This window comes from Myotis yumanensis, unplaced genomic scaffold (genome assembly GCF_028538775.1).
Source record: "Myotis yumanensis isolate MYYU_CA2020_CCGP unplaced genomic scaffold, mMyoYum1.0.hap1 SCAF_2, whole genome shotgun sequence".
Lineage (NCBI taxonomy): Eukaryota > Metazoa > Chordata > Mammalia > Chiroptera > Vespertilionidae > Myotis > Myotis yumanensis.
Genome location: NW_027223753.1, coordinates 185,467,606 through 185,483,984, shown reverse-complemented (window position 1 = coordinate 185,483,984; position 16,379 = coordinate 185,467,606). Strand labels below are relative to the sequence as shown.

The 16,379-nt window shown below is 37.1% G+C and overlaps 1 protein-coding gene across 4 annotated transcripts in view; it reads right to left on the bottom strand.

The window, feature by feature from the left end:
• Positions 1-16,379, bottom strand: part of PLD1 (phospholipase D1) — a 199,049-nt gene that overhangs the window by 99,049 nt on the left and 83,621 nt on the right. For all 4 annotated transcript variants that reach the window (XM_070406795.1, XM_070406794.1, XM_070406797.1 and 1 more), the window contains 6 exons: positions 16,108-16,235; positions 11,706-11,851; positions 11,376-11,481; positions 10,060-10,125; positions 3,585-3,643; positions 2,568-2,660 (listed from right to left, as the gene is read on the bottom strand). In XM_070406795.1, the coding sequence (XP_070262896.1) occupies positions 2,568-2,660; positions 3,585-3,643; positions 10,060-10,125; positions 11,376-11,481; positions 11,706-11,851; positions 16,108-16,235 (598 nt within the window). The remainder of the gene's footprint in view (positions 1-2,567; positions 2,661-3,584; positions 3,644-10,059; positions 10,126-11,375; positions 11,482-11,705; positions 11,852-16,107; positions 16,236-16,379) is intronic.

Here is a 16,379-nt window from a genome sequence, read left to right as displayed (position 1 = left end):
GAGCTTTCCATGTTTTCCTTCTAATTTTTTTGATCCTTTCAAAACCACCCAAAATTAAAGCCCAATTTAATGTTTTTTGTTGGCACTGTATCTTAATGTTTAAAGACAGATCCCAGTTTTAAGTTTATATATATATATTTTTAACACAAACACAGCTCAATTTCATATTTACACATGAGCTCATATATCTTTTTCAAGGTTAAAAATAGTATATATTTCTTCTATTTTTTCCCAAAATCCCAGTAAGTTATTGTTGCAATATTTTCAAGGTTGCTTCATGATATTGCAGGCATCAGTACTTCATTCTTTTTTATTAAAAATTTAAAAATGTTTTTCAGATATAATTCACATATCAAAGAACTCACCTTTTAAAGGAATAAAATTCAATGGTTTTTAATGTATTCCCAAAGTTTGCAACCATCATGGCCATCTAATTCCAGATATTTTCATCAACCCAGAAAGAAACCCCATACCCACTAGTAGACTCATTCCTTTTTATAGCTGAATAATAATCTATGGTATTATAATACCACCTTTTATTTAAGCATTCATCAATTGATAGACATCTGGGTTGTTTTCACTTTTTGGCTCTTCTGGATAATGCTGCTATGTACAGTCATGAACAGTTTTGATATAGACATATTTTTCAATTGTCTTGGGTGAACACGTAAGAGTAGAAATGCTGGGGCATATGGCAACTCTAATTAATATTTTGAGGAACTGTTTCCCAAAGTGGCTGAACCATTTTACATTTCCACCAGCGATGTCTGAGGGTTCTGATTTTTCTACATCTTTGTCAACACTTGATATTGGCCATATTTTAAGTGAACTTATTGGGGTAACATTGGTTAATAAAATTATATAGGTTTCAGGTATATAAATCTATGATACATCATCTGTATATTATAGTGTGTGTTTACCACCCAAAGTCAAATCTTCCATCACCATTTCTCCACCATTTATCCTCTTCTATCTCCCCCTACACTCCTTTCTCTCTGGTAATCACCACACTATTGTCTGTGTGTATGAGTTTTGGGGTTTTGGGGTTTTTTTTGCTTAATCCCTTTACCTTTTTATCCAGCCCCTGCCCCCCTCCTCAAGCCCTTACCCCTCTAACAACTGTCAATTTGTTCTCTGTATCCATGAATCTGTTTCTATTTAGTTCGTTTATTTTGTTCATTAGATTCCACATGTAAGTGAAATCAGATGGTATTTGTCTTTCTCTGACTGGCTTGTTTCATTTAGCATAATACTTCCCAGGTCCATCAATGCTGTTGCAAAAGGTAAGATTTCCTTCTATTTTTACAGCTGTGTAGTATTCTATTGTGTAAATGTGCCACAGCTTTTTAACCACTCATCTACTGGTGGCACTTGGGCTATTTCTAGAGCTTGGCAATTGTAAATAATGCTGCAATGAACATGGTGGTTCTTTCGAATTAGTGTGGCGAGTTTCTTTGGATATATTCCCAGAAATGGAATGTCTGGGTCAAACGGCAGTTCCATTTTTAATTTTTTTGAGGTAACTCCATAGTGTTTTCCACAGTGACTGTACCAATCTGCATTCCCACCAAGAGTGCATGGGGGTTCCCTTTTCTCTGCATGCTCACCAACACTTGTTGTTTGTTAATTTATTGATGGTAAACATTCTGACAGGTCTGAAGTGATATCTCATGGTTTTACTCTGCATTTCTATCATGATTAGTGATGTTGAGCATCTTTTCATATGTCTAGTGGCCATCTGTGTGTCCTCTTTGGAGTAGTGTCAGGTTCTTTGCCCATTTTTTAAATTGGATTGTTTGTTTTTTTAGTGTTCAGTTTTATAATTCGTTACAAATTTTGGATATTAACTCCTTATCAGATGTATCATTGGAGAATATGTTCTCTCATTCAGTGGTTTTTCTTTTCATTTTGTTAATGGTTTCCTTTGCTGTGCAAACACTTTTCAGTTTGATGTAGTACCATTTGTTTATTTTTTCTTTTGTTTATTATTATTTCTTTTGTTTATTTGTTTATTTTTTCTTGCCTGAGGAGACATATCAGAAAAAATATTGCTACAAGAAATGTCCAAGATTTTACTGCCTATATTTTCTTTTAGGATTTGTATGGTTTTGAGTCTTATATTTAAGTCTTTAACTCATTTTGAGTTTATTCTTGTGTATGGTGTAAGAAGGTGATGGTGATCTAGTTTTATTTTTTTGTACATATCTGTGCAATTTTCCCATCACCATTTATTGAATGTGTAGTCTATCTTTACTTCATTGTATGTTTTTGCCTCCTTTGTAGAATATTAATTGACCATAAAGGTGTGGATTTATTTCTGGGCTCTTTATTCTGTTCCATTGATCTATATGTATGATTATATGCCAGTACCATGCTGTTTTGATTATTGTGGCCTTATAGTATAGTTTGATATTAGGAAATAATGAAACTTGGAACTTAAAATTTTCTCTGTTATGACTTTCAAAGGATTTATAACTGATTTATAATTTAATTTAAAACTAGTATGTAAAAATTCCCCAAATATCCAGTTTATTAAAAAAAATATACACAAAACTCCTAAGTCCTACCTTCTTGACCACCGGTAACAGGCTCTTCCCTGACCACAGCAATTCAAGCCAGGTATCCTGTGTCCTCCAGATCTTTTCATTATCATGCCTTCTCTGAAAGAGACATCAGGGTAACCCATCATCTTCAAATTTCCAGCTCACTCTTAGCTGAGACAATCTTGCAAATTGGGACTAAATAAACTGTTTCATTCTCTTGACTTTCCTGCCTGTTCTCTCCTACTTCAAACAGCTCAATACCCTATTTGCTAGGATGAGTCCTAGCAGCTCATCCTTAAAGCACTCCACTAACAATGATCTTTACTTAAAAAAGTTCAGCTCTTTATCATACCAAGCTCTCATATTGTGAAGGAAAAGAATAATTAAGTAAATTTCAATCTTGTTACATAACATACCTCTTACACAGTATTATTTTCAGTCATGAAAATGAGTGATAAGCAACTAACTTTTATAAGCGATTAGAAGAAGGGAATCTTGTATATTTGATTTTTTAAAAATTGAGATATTCACATATAACATTATATTGAGACATTATTGACAGTATATTAGTTTTAGGTATACAGTACAGTGATTTTATATTTGTATATAATGTAAAGTGATTGATCACCACAATAAGTCTAGCTAGTATCTATTGTTTCACAGTTACAATTTTTTTCTTATGATAATAACATTTAAGATCTATTGTCTTAGAGATTTTCAAATATATAATATAGTATGTTTGGTTTTTAATACATTCTCCCACATCATATTTGTTACCTGTATTAAACAGGGCAACTGTGGGATTATAGAAAATTGGTGCTATAAGCATATAAGAAAGAGGGTAGAGCAATTGCTACCTTTGTTTAATGTAGCAAGATATTCCGTTTTGCCTAAATAGATCCCCTCAGTTGCTCTGCCTCTGATGGGGAGAAGCTGCCAGTAAAACCAGATGAGTTCCATCATCCTGGCATGCCAATAAATTAAATGTTAATACTCATCAATATTCACACTTCTCTTTAAAGATACAACACGGGAACTTACATGCCCTTTGGTCCCAAATCATGAATGAAAGACAGCTGGCTTATATCAAGGAATTCTGTCTGAAAAGAGCCAAAAATCCAAAAGTCAGAAGGAAAGAAAAATTTATGCATTTAAAAAAACACGTTAGGTGCTTCAATGTGCAAACACATCTGGGGTACTGTACTGACGACACAGATCAATAACAATAGTATTTTCCTGAAAGAGTCCAGATAAGAAGTATATGCATAATTAAAACACAAGCAAGAAAGTGATGTGTGCTCTACTATGTAGAAATAAAATGCTCACATAGGTCCTGGAGAATGAATTTCCTCCCCAATTATTTTGTGTTTGTTTTTGTTGCTGTTGTTGGGGAAGGGAGATTGTGTGGCATAGTGTACATACAAACAATAAAGGAATTCTGTGAAGGGAGTGATGCTGGTACCAGATTTGGAAGATGGACTAGACCTGGCATGTGGAAATGGGAGATGAAGGGGATACAGAAGTGGAAAAGTGGGAAAAGGTCATTGGATGTACAGCTGAGCTAGAGATAGTCAGATAAAGGAAAGTAACTGAAAATTAAATGGCAAAGTTGGTTGAGGGCATGTTGGGGAGGTCTTTGAACATCAGAAATACCAAAATATTCTAATAGAAATGTAACAAAATTAAATAATTAATAAAAATATAAAAATTTAATTAAAAATTTAAGTAATTAGAATATAAAATAATCAATTTTAGTGAGTATAATGGGAGAGAATTTTTGATCCACCTTCACTAAACAAATTATGAGATGATTAAAAACTATAAATATTATAATAACATCAATGGCTAACATTTACTGAGTATTTAATATCATTGACCCTGTACAAAGAATTTTTCACACATTATCTCAAACCTCCCTGAAATAGGTACTATTTGTCCTATTGTACAGAAGAGGAAATTGAGGTTTAGAACAAGAATAGGCAAACTTTCTCTGCAAAGAGTCAGACAGTAACTATTTTAGCTTCATGAACCATATAGTTAAACTACTGTAGCATGAAAGCAGCCATAGATAATACATAAATGAATAAGCATGACTGTATTCTATTAAAACTTTCTTTATGCATACTAAACTATGAATTTAATATAATTTTATGTCATGAAATATTATTCTTTTTTACTTTTTTCAATTTTTAAAAATGTAAAAACGATTCTTATCTCACGAACCATACGAAAACCAGCAGTGGACTGGATTTGGTCCATGAGCCACAATTTATCATCCTCTGATTTGGAGAAGTTAAAGAAACTGTTCGAGATCACAACATTAGCAAGAGGTGTTTGGAGTCAGGTCAGACCAGTCAGTATCCTTACAACTAAGCTGCCAATGCAAAATGCCATTCAACATTTATTTTACTCAAATTGAGCAACTTTATTCTAACTGAGTACTAGATGAAAATGTGGAGGCACAGAGGGGAAAACCAATGAATAGTATGTAATTCTTAGCACGTGCAGTAGTTTTACCTTGAATACTCCTTGAAACAACTAGAGTTTAACATTATTTTGCTCCCAATTTACAGAAGTGGCCACAGTAAGCCCAGATCTGCCAATAGTCTTTGATCATGTCAATAACAGCCTTACTAGAAAAATCAAAGGCAAAAAAATACATGTTCCTGGCATCAGGAAGCAGAGAGGAGACCAGACATGGAAAGCACTCCACATCCACAAAGTTCTGTGGGAAGAACCATAACAGTTACATGTGAAAGTCTTTAGAGAGTTATAGAGACAGGGTGACTGCTTCCTGGCTGATACGACATTGTGGAGGAAATAATATTCAATCGGAGCTAGTAAATGGAATTAATAACATGAAACATAACAGTTTTCCTTTAAACTTTGTACATGTGATTGGAACAATCTAATATTAACCTTGTAAGTATTTTAATAGTCAAGGTCTTTACCATGCATTTTTAATCTGATTTGTGGAAATGCTTACTAACTGGAAAATGTAGTAACACATATTAGAAGTGACACTGCAGCTCTGAGTCACAGAATCCAAAAGTTTTAAAACCCTAAGCCACAGATCTACTTATCTCTAGGGAGCAGAGAGAAAGTGTCATTCCCAGTTTACACGGGAAGAAACTACCACAGAGATGTGACTAATTTATGTGAAGTCATAGAACAGTTGAATGGAAGAATAGGAAATGAAAGCAAATATCAAGAAAACCTCTTATGGTATCTAAAACCTAGATAGTTCCTTATTCATATAGTTCTTATTATCAAATAGTTGACAAAAACATGTTTTTTAAATAATTCAGAAATCATAACTTTACAATATCACAATAAAATTGCCAAATGTAAAGAATTTCATCTAAATTTAAAATTATACATTAGCAATACAAGTTGTGGATTATTGTAAAATTTTAGATTATCCTAATAGCTTAGTAAAATTTGACTAAAGAGTGATTTCGAGGAAGACCTAGCCATATTGTAGAGAAAAGGGAAAATATCTGGCAATAAATATTCTAATACAGATTTATCAGATTGAAAGTAAATGTGACAAGATCAATTTAGAAGCACACCTCAATAATACAATCTGAAATTTAACAAAGATTGTGTTGTCCAAACTTCTCAGGTTATTTTCAGTGATAAGGCTTCCATTCTCCATTTGGGCAGGTGATTCTCAGGAGTAAGAATTTAATCATTGCCTGCTGAGTGTGGCTCAATGGTTGAGTGTTGACCTATGAACCGGGAGGTCAAAGTTCGATTGCCAGTTGAGGCATATGCTCAGGTTTCAGGCTCATCTCCGGTGTGTTGTTTGCAGGAGGCAGCCAATCAATGATTCTCTCTCATCGTTGATGTTTCTAGCTCTCTCTCCCTCTCCATTCTCTGAAATCAATAAAAATATTTTTAAAAAGAATTTAATCATTAATTTAGCCTGACAATAGTTCATAAGGCTTATTGATCTCTTGAATAATGTACTAATCAATATATTTTTTCCCTCTAAGTAACTTGAAAAAAGCATGTTAGGGAAACAGAGAAGCAAAGAGTTCCCATGCCAAAGGACAAGAAACAAACCCTCAGGGTAACAACAAACCCTGGGAATGACTTAGCAATCACACACACACTGCTTTTCTACTTTGTCTTTATATTAAAAGAGAAGGGGGATGTTCAGAGGCCCCTCCCTTTATTCCTGTGGCAACAAAATTTAAGAGAGTGGCCAAGTGGGACATTCTCAGAGGTAATGAAGACAAAAGCGTGGGGTTGGGCAGTGCCCTTGTAATAAGGGTGGGAAGTGAGCTCAATCACTCCTGGAAAGGGTACCTTCCAGGTAAAATAACAGCTCTGGAAAGAAGAGAAGACAGCTCATCTGTGGCGGGAACAGAGAGGCTCCATCAAGCCTCCAGCCTCTCCCAACTCTAAGACTCATTCTTGAGAATGACATTTCCATTAATTTGTAACTATTGCTGTTTAAATCAATACAGCTTTTCTCTGTTGGAATGGAAACATCACGGTGTAACTTTATCAATTTTACCCACTCTTCTCCTCAAGCTAAATGTATTCATCTTAAAAAGAAAGGGAGAGGTGAGCTCAGTGTTATAATGATCTGTGAGATGTTTATTCTCAGATTCCTTACCTCCAAGGTGGTGATTTCAAGCTAATCACCACCTTGGAGGTAAGGAATCTAAGTTACAGGAGTCTGATGATTAACTTGAAGTTAGTAATAACACTTTATCAGCTTACCACCCTTCTCTTGGAAATTATTCACTTTGTTCCATTTCTAGATTCTAACCATCAGTTAGGAAAAAGTACATGTATTGTTTCTAATGACTTCTCCTTTAAATTCCCTGGAAAATAAGCATTTTCCAGTTGTTAATAAAAATGCCCAGTTAGTGGGTTTGGTAATGCAGCCAACACCAATACAATTCAGGACACAAAAGGAATCCTCTTCGAAATTGTATAAGTTATACTTAAATCAATTTAAAAAAAATTTAAAAATTTTTTTACAAATTGGACTTTATTTGGGTTGTTTGTCTTCCTTTTGTTAAGTTGTGTGAGTTCCCTATAAATGTTGGAGATTAAACCCTTATCAGGATATCATTGGCAAATATGGATGTAGTCCCATTTATTTATTTTCTCTTTAGTTTCCAATGCCCGAGGAACTGTATCAGTGAAGATATTGCTTTGGCATATATCTGAAATTTTGTTGCCTGTGAATTCCTATAATATTTTTACGGTTTCCTGTCTTATGTTTAAGTCCTTTATCCATTTTGAGTTTATTTTTGTGCATGGTTTAAGTTGGTGGTCTAGTTTCATTTTTTTTTTTTTTTTTTTTTTTTTTGCATGTGTCTGACCAAATTTCCCAGCACCATTTATTGAAGAGACTGTCTTGACTCCATTGTATGTTCTTGCCTCCTTTGTCAAATATTAATTAAGCATAGTGGTTTGGGTCGATTTCTGGGTTCTCTGTTTTATTCCATTGGTCTATATGTTTGTTCTTGTGCCGGTACTAGGCAGTTTTGAGAACAGTGGCTTTGTAATACATCATGATATCTGGTATTGAGATCCCTCCAGAAGACATAAGTAAGGCCAAGAGACATGAAAACATGCTCAAAGTCACTAATCATCTGAGAGATGCAAATCAAAATGACAATGAGGTACCACCTCACACCTGTCAGAATGGCTATCATCAATAAATCAACAAATGACAAGTGCTGGCGAGGATGTGGAGAAAAAGGAAACCTCGTGCACTGCTGGTGGGAATGCAGTCTGCTGCAGCCACTGTGGAGAACAGTAAGGAGTTTCCTCAAAAAACTAAAAATGGAACTCCCATTTGACCCAGTGATCCCACTTCTAGGAATATATCCTAAGAAACTAGAAATACTAATCAGAAAGGATATATGCACCCCTATGTTCATAGCAGCACAATTTACAATAACTAAGATTTGGAATCAGCCTAAGTGCCCATCAGCAGATGAATGGATCAAAAAACTTTGGTACATCTACACAATGGAATACTATGCTGCTGTAAAAAGGAAGGAACTCCTACCATTTGCAACAGCATGAATGGAGCTGGAGAACATTATGCTAAGTGAAATAAGTCAGTCAGAGAAAGATAAATATCACATGATCTCACTCATTTGTAGATTATAATGAACAACATAAACTGATGAACAAAAACAGATCTAGAGACAGAGAAGCATCGATCAAATGCTCAAACCTCAGAGGGAAGGTAGGGGAGGGTGGGGGAAAGGGGGGGAGATCAACCAAAGGACTTGTATGCATGCATATAAGCATAAGCAATGGACACAGACAACAGGGGTGAGGGTGAGGGCAGGATTGGGGGAGTGAGGAGACAACGGGGGGATAAGAACACATTTGTAACACCTTAATCAATAAAGGGGGGGGAAAGAAAAACAAAGAAGAAATTGTATATGTTATTGTTTTTTTCTAAATACATATATGCCTTGAGAAGAGGTGAAATATCCTCATTTTACAAATGAGTAGAGAAAACAGAATGAATTACCAATCATCTCTGAGGGAACCATCTGATATTAAATCCACTAAAACACTAGGACACTTTGCTTTTCAGAACCTCAAGGAGGAAAAGAAGAATTAAAACTCCTGGAGGAAAAGGAAGCTATCTAAATATTAACTCATCCAGTGTGATCATATAGAAGTAGGAAGAGCCCTGGCCAGTTTGCTCAGTAGTGAGAGTGTTGGTCCTTGGACCAAAGGGTCTCAGTTCATTCAATTCCCGGTCAAGGCACCTACTCTCAAGTTCTGCACAGACACCACATACATTCATCCTACCCCACAGCAATACAGTTCAGACAAACACAGACACAAAGTGTAACAATTCAGTGCATTCTCAGTTACCTGGACCTTCAGGTAAGTGAAGGCTAACCCTTTAAAAACACAGCACCTTCAAGGGCCTCTCAGCCAGCAGAGCTCAGTGTTTTCTGCTATCCTCTGTAAGCCCACTCTCCCACTCTGTGTGCCTCCCAGCTGCTTGCAAGTCCCACCATCTCTTATTTTCCAATAGTTTCTTTCCCAGGCTTCTCACTTTCACACGAAAAGACAGGCCTTTCATAAGCATCACAGGCTGATCAGATGGCATTCACAGCATGCTCCGTAAAATCTCTGGGCATTCAGGTCTGCTCAACTGTTTTCATCACTTCCTACTTAAAGTTTTCTCTTAAGGGTTAGAAATGTTTTGGGACTTTATTCTGGAAGCCTGAGGAGAAAAGTAGGCTGATTTCTAGATAATTTAGCCTGTAGCAGCATTTCAAGTTCATTTAAATCCACTATTACAGACATATCAGTTATATTTTGTATCTTAAAATAGCATCACCATAACCTAGATCCTTTCTGTCAAATCAATTTTGTATTCATTTCATTTATTTTAACACAAAGAATAATCCAAAAGTGGATACATATACCTGCATTAATAAAATGACCCAAAATTTAGTTGACAATTTATGATTTTATATGTTCAAAATTTAAATCACTAAATAGTACTTACTGTTGCATGATAGTTTCTATACATGGGCATTTTTAGTAGCTTTGTCAAGTAATCTTCCAGTTGTTTCTGTAGATAAGAAATAACATCATCACACTTACAGAAAAATTTAAACAGTGACAATAATGTGATCATTGGTCCATCTCACCTTCTGTAAGTTATTCAATGATTTATTAATGTTACCACTAGACAAGGAATCCTGAATAGTATTAAGAAGTTATTTGCATAGTTCCCTTGAAGCGTTATTTAAATCTCTTCTTCTTAAATTTTTACATACTTAGGTCTAAGCTGCTGACAAGGCCCCAGCAGTATATTATTTTAATTTTCCATAGTTACTAGCACAGGACTTGCCCATAATAGGTGGTTTTAAAGCATTTGCTGATCTTATAAAAAATTTGAATTTCCTCAATGCTAACACCGAATTTACTGGAATATGTACTGCAATTTTTAAATAGATTTTCAGGGGGAAACCAAGGAGGGAGTTAAATAAAAAGAGACTTTCTTGTAAGTTGTACTCTGACTGCAAATATGTTCAGGTGAGAGGGGATGAGAGGGTTGTCAATTGTACTGACTACGATGCATGCTGAAGTACCAACTGTTAAAGCCATAGTTTATCGTTTTCAACTGCACTTGCATTTGGTAACCCCAAACCATAGAATTTTATTTGTCTAGGTATCTTCGAAGATATGTATTCCAGGTTCCTAAAAAGATTTTAAACAAGATGACAACTACAAAGGGTAAATCAAACATCCCTTTCAGACTATAAGAGTTTCAGATGGCAAAACAGAACTAACATTTATTTGTGAATTTTCTAGTAAAAAATTAATGTATCCTATGCAGGACCACATTACTGAAGTAGAGCAGGCCTAAGGTTTCTGTCCTACTGATGTACATGTGCAACTCTATCCTCCTCTCCTCACATATATATTCCCTACATATATTTAGGTCAAACTACTCAAATTCTGAAGCCAAGGCATGCAAATGTATGATTTAAAAAGAGAAGATCTCAAAACTCTCAATCATGAGCTCAATCTTGACTGACAATGAGCCCATAGAGGTCCCTGCAGGGAAGACACCTTCTTCACACCATCACTCCTACAAAAAGAGACACTTCTTCTGGAAAAATGCGACCTCCCAGGGTCAGAACAGCTTGGGGGAAAGAGGGTTGCCTAACTCATCCCAGGGGGGAATCACCAGCTTGGGTGATGGGTCAGGGGCTGAGAAAAATTGCAGCCAGACCCTCCTCACCCCTTAGTAGATATATGTTGCTACAACGCTGCAAAATTAAGTGCTGAAGAAAAGAACAGTGAAGGACTTACCCTCCTGCCAAGGAACTGTTCTTCTTTCATCGTGTTTTCAGAGGAACGGGGCAAGCTTGGCATCTCTCGAGGCTCTTCTTTGACATTCTGTCTTCTAAATGTGTGTCTGAAACACACACACAAACACAGTGCACACATTTATTAGATTATTCTGTGAGCCATGGCTCTCTAATATCTTTCATGAGATGGCTTATTATTAGAAGATAGTAGGTTCCATTTAATAGAACATATCTGCTAACAATGGACAGTTAACTCATAATATGGATAAAACACTCTTTCCACTCAACTTGGACATTTGGGTAACCTTATAATTAATTCTGAAACAATTACCTTCTGGTGGGAATGGGGATTCGGATAAAGGCTTTGTACTTGAGCAGTTCTCTGTGAAATTCTTCAAAATGCTTGAATTTCCTTTTAACTTGCCATTTAAATTCCCCATGTGTTAATTCAATAGTGTAAAGATTGATACTCCGTGCCTACAGAGATAAATAAGAAGGATTGGTATTTTAGATAACAAAAAAATTCCAAAATCTTTCAATGAACAATAGCTAATTAATAAGTAACATGGAAGTACCCTTAAATCTAACCTACTCATTTTGTGTTAGTACTTAAGTAAAATGTTTTCAAAAACAACTAATTACAGAATAATTTTCTTAAATGTTTGTCTTATAATATTCATAAGACAAACTCAGAATCTCACTAAAGACAAACTCCCACAAATCCTATTGCTCCAAATTCACAAATACACACACAGAGAGACACACACAGACACACACACACACCTGAAACAAGAAATGAAGTCAAAGGGACAATGAGTGAAGGCCCTACTTAGCCACCAGGGATTGTCTAAAAGTATGAGCAGTGAACAGACAGTTGGAGGGGTGAGAGGGAAGCTGGAGGAATGCATCCCAGGAGCACTCCCTTAGCCCACCTTTTGCCCTTCACAAATGGCATTATACCTTCTTCTGAAATACATTCCAAGGTCCCTCCTTGTCTATATCTCCCTGCCCTGAAGCCCCACCGGTAACCAGGAAGGCATAGGTGCATTAGGGGGAAAGAAGCACAAGATCTTCCTACACTCAAAATATTTTCCCCAGCAACTTAACCGAAATAAATCTTCATTTAAAAATTCAAAATTATGTCTTATGAAATGCAAATATATCTTGGTGACTTGTGAATTATTTCAATCAGAAGCTAACAGCCCTGGGGGATAAGGATTTTGATATAGTAGAAGGTGTCATGAGATGGAGGGATATTTATAAATGAAGCACAGGAGATCTTGAAGGAAGATCCATAGTGTTTGGGGCGGGAGGATGAGGTGGAGAGGATGAGGTGGGGGAGGGGAATAGGTACTCTGGACCACCTAGACGACACTGGGCCGTGCCAGGAGACTTGGGCATCATAAATGTTGGGGATGGGAGAGAGTAAATGTCTCCTACTCTGCTAGTTTATCCAGGCTCTGGTGTCAGCAATCCCATGAGTGATTCCTGGCCTGTGGCCATTTGTTACTGGTATTTGGCATATATTTCAAATTTCTAAAGCACGACCACTTTGTATTGATGTAGTATATAAAACATGAGCATGAGAGTCTATGTAACTTGTGCTTTTAAATCTGAAATCCAACCATATCACTGATAAATATTCAAATGTAGCACTTGCTTTGCATCTAGTTAGGATCTATGATGGTTACTACAACTAGAAGTTAAAGGAACCAAGTTCTAGGTCTAATACTATATACTGCTTTTCATCTTGCATCATCCTGCATCGTGCTTCACACACACACAAAAAAGATGCTGGAACACTCAGAATGGCCAGAAACTTCACATTCGAGTGAAAAATGCTCCATTTAAGATAAGTCAAATAAATAAGAAAAATTACGCAATTTAAGCAAGCTGCCACATTTCTTAGGATTCTACTTCCCAGTCTGAGAAAACTGAATACTTAACCAAACATTGCAAATGCTTAGTTTTATCCATCACCCATAAATCCTATGCGTCTTGTACACTAAATTTCTTAGCAATTGTGAGGCAGTAGGTGCAATGGAAACAGCCTGCCACATCCTTTTTGAAAATTTTAAAGGACTGAAATCCTTTGGTGCAGCCTACCAGCTGTGAAGCCTCAACCATGTGTGGGACAACATCCCAGCAGAATTACTGGAATTCTTTGGAATTGGAATAATTTGAGGAGTCTTAATAAAGGAACTGCCTGCCAGTGAAGATGTTATAGGGATAAGAAACCATAAAGACAGGACAGTCACCTGGGACTTGTGAAGGCATCCCTGGTCCTGAAGGTACAAGTGGCAGGACAACTGGCAGGACCAGGAGCTAGAACGGAAGGAGAGAGCCGTGGAAAGAGGGATGCTTTGGCGGGGAGATGGGGGCCTTTGGTCAAGGGACACAGCCATCTGGGTGACCTCAATCTCCTATCTGGGCTCCCCAAGAGGACACAAGCAGAAAGAAGGGTGGGGCAGGTGGGAGGTGGAGCTAGAGGGGCAGATGGAAGATCACCAGCCTGGGAGGGTAGGTGATAACATCTGTTTCATTGGGTTGTCACAAGAGTGAAAAGAGAAGTGCTTAGCCATGAGCTGGCACAGAGGATGTACTGAGTCATCAGAAAAGGGATCATTTTATTTAGCTGGAATCACATTCAATCTGCAAGAATTTAGTTCATATTTCTTAGTCAATGAAACACTAAGTAGTATATGGATAATCCTTAGCTTTCTCATACAGACTAAGGTAAAGAGGTGGAGGAATTAAGAAGTACAGATTGGATGTTATAGGGTAGTCATGGGGATGTAAAGTACAGCAACGGGAATACAGGCAATATTCTAATAACCATGTATGGCCTCAGATGGGTACAAGACTTATTGTGGTTGATCACTTAATAAGATACATAGTGTAATCACTGAGATGTACACCAGAACTAATATAATATTGTATGTCAACTGTAATTGAAAAATAAAAGAAATAAAACAAAACAGAACTCAGCCAAACTCACTTGACTAACAGAAGAGTATATGCAAAGAGAGAAGTCTGTGGTTTGGTGGCTTCAATATTCATATAATACAATATATAATATACTTGTATAATATTATGTGTATTATTATTAAATTTTCATAACAAGCCTAGGAGATAGGCACTATTATACCCATTATTCCAGTGGTTCTCAACCTGTGGGTCACGACCCCTTTGGCGGTCGAACGACCCTTTCACAGGGGTCGCCTAAGACCATCCTGCATATCAGATATTTACATTACGATTCATAACAGTAGTAACATTACAGCTATGAAGTAGCTACGAAAATAATTTTATGATTGGGGGTCACAACATGAGGAACTATACTTAAAGGGCCAGAAGGTTGAGAACCACTGCATTATTCAGATGAGGACTCTTGAGAAACTGAGAGGTTAAGTAACTTAAGAGAGGTCACAAAGCCAAGGAATTCAACCCTGCAGTCTGGCTCTGACGCTGCAGTTACCCCCACATTACTGCCTCTCAGTTTAAAAGCTGGTAGGCAAATAAGAAGGCAAATGTCATCTTAGAGACACTTCTGGGTGGTATTGCTCAGTGGTGTACCAGGGAGATATGGACCCAACTCATAGGAAGAGCCTAGAGAAAGCATGTCAAACTCACGGCCAGCGGGCCACATGCCTCATTTAAATGGCTGTGAGTTTGACATGTTTGGCCTAGCTGTGGTTGGCAAACTGCGGCTCACAAGCCCCATGCGGCTCTTTGGCCCCTTGAGTGTGGCTCTTCCTAAGCCTTAGGAGTACCCTAATGAAGTTAATAACAATGTACCTACCTATATATTTTAAGTTTAAAAAATTTGGCTCTCAAAAGAAATTTCAATCGTTGTACTGTTGATATTTGGCTCTGTTGACTAATGAGTTTGCCGACCACTGGCCTAGAGAAAAGGCTGCACACCAAGGTGGGTGGAAACAGCGCTCAAAGGGAAAACTTGTGCATGGGGCCCGAAGGACAGGTGCCAGGAACAAGCCAGAGAGGCAGGATCTGCCAGCAGGATTCTCTCAGCCGTACTTTGGGTAGTGGCACTAGCCACTGCAGTATCCTGTTTTGGGTTTTTTTGTTGTTGTTGTTTTTCTCTCAAGAGCTGGGTAGCATCATTCTACTCTTACTTAACAAGCACGAGGAAAGCTGCACTTATCTGGCATTCTAGGGGGAATGGTTATGCCCCAGGAATCCACATTGAACAGAAAACTGTGGAGTAAGGAAGACTAGGAGAGGCACTTTGCAATTTATTACTAGTAAACTTCCACATTGCCTTAAATGCCTTTTTAAAAAAATATATATATTTTATTGATTTTTTACAGAGAGGAAAGGATAGGGATAGAGAGTCAGAAACATCGATCAGCCGCCTCCTGTACACCCCCGACTGGGGATGTGCCCGCAACCGAGGTACATGCCCTTGACCAGAATTGAACCTGGGACCCCCAGTCCGCAGGCCGACACTCCATCCACTGAGCCAAACCGGCCAGGGCTGCCTTTTTTTTTTTTTTAATGTATTTTCCAGGATAGGGAAAGAGGCATATGAGAATAAAGACTAAATGGGAAGAAAGCAAAACCTTGAGAGGTGATGAGGACTTCGAAGTGATAAACAAACAAACAAGTGAAAAGCTAAAACACAGGCACAGCTGGAAGAAAGGAAAATGGAAGTCAGGGTGTTCATTTGTACTCATTGACTAATACAAGTTTGAGTCCATAAAGGCACTGACCCTGGTTGTAGATGTAAAGCGCTCCACTTCCAGAACTTGGGCTTTTATTGGACAGCCAGAGAGGTACGTCTGTACGTTAGGCTCCTTAAATCCTTGAGTTTTATAAATAGCAGAGAAAGGGATAGACACTAAAAAAATAAATAAATAAAGTTATTGCAATAACACAATGATATTGCAAGAATACATGATAGTAGCATAACTTGCCTTTGGCAGGCTTTTTTTTTTTTTTTTTTTTCTTTTAAGAATCGTAATGTGCAACGATGAGAAAACAG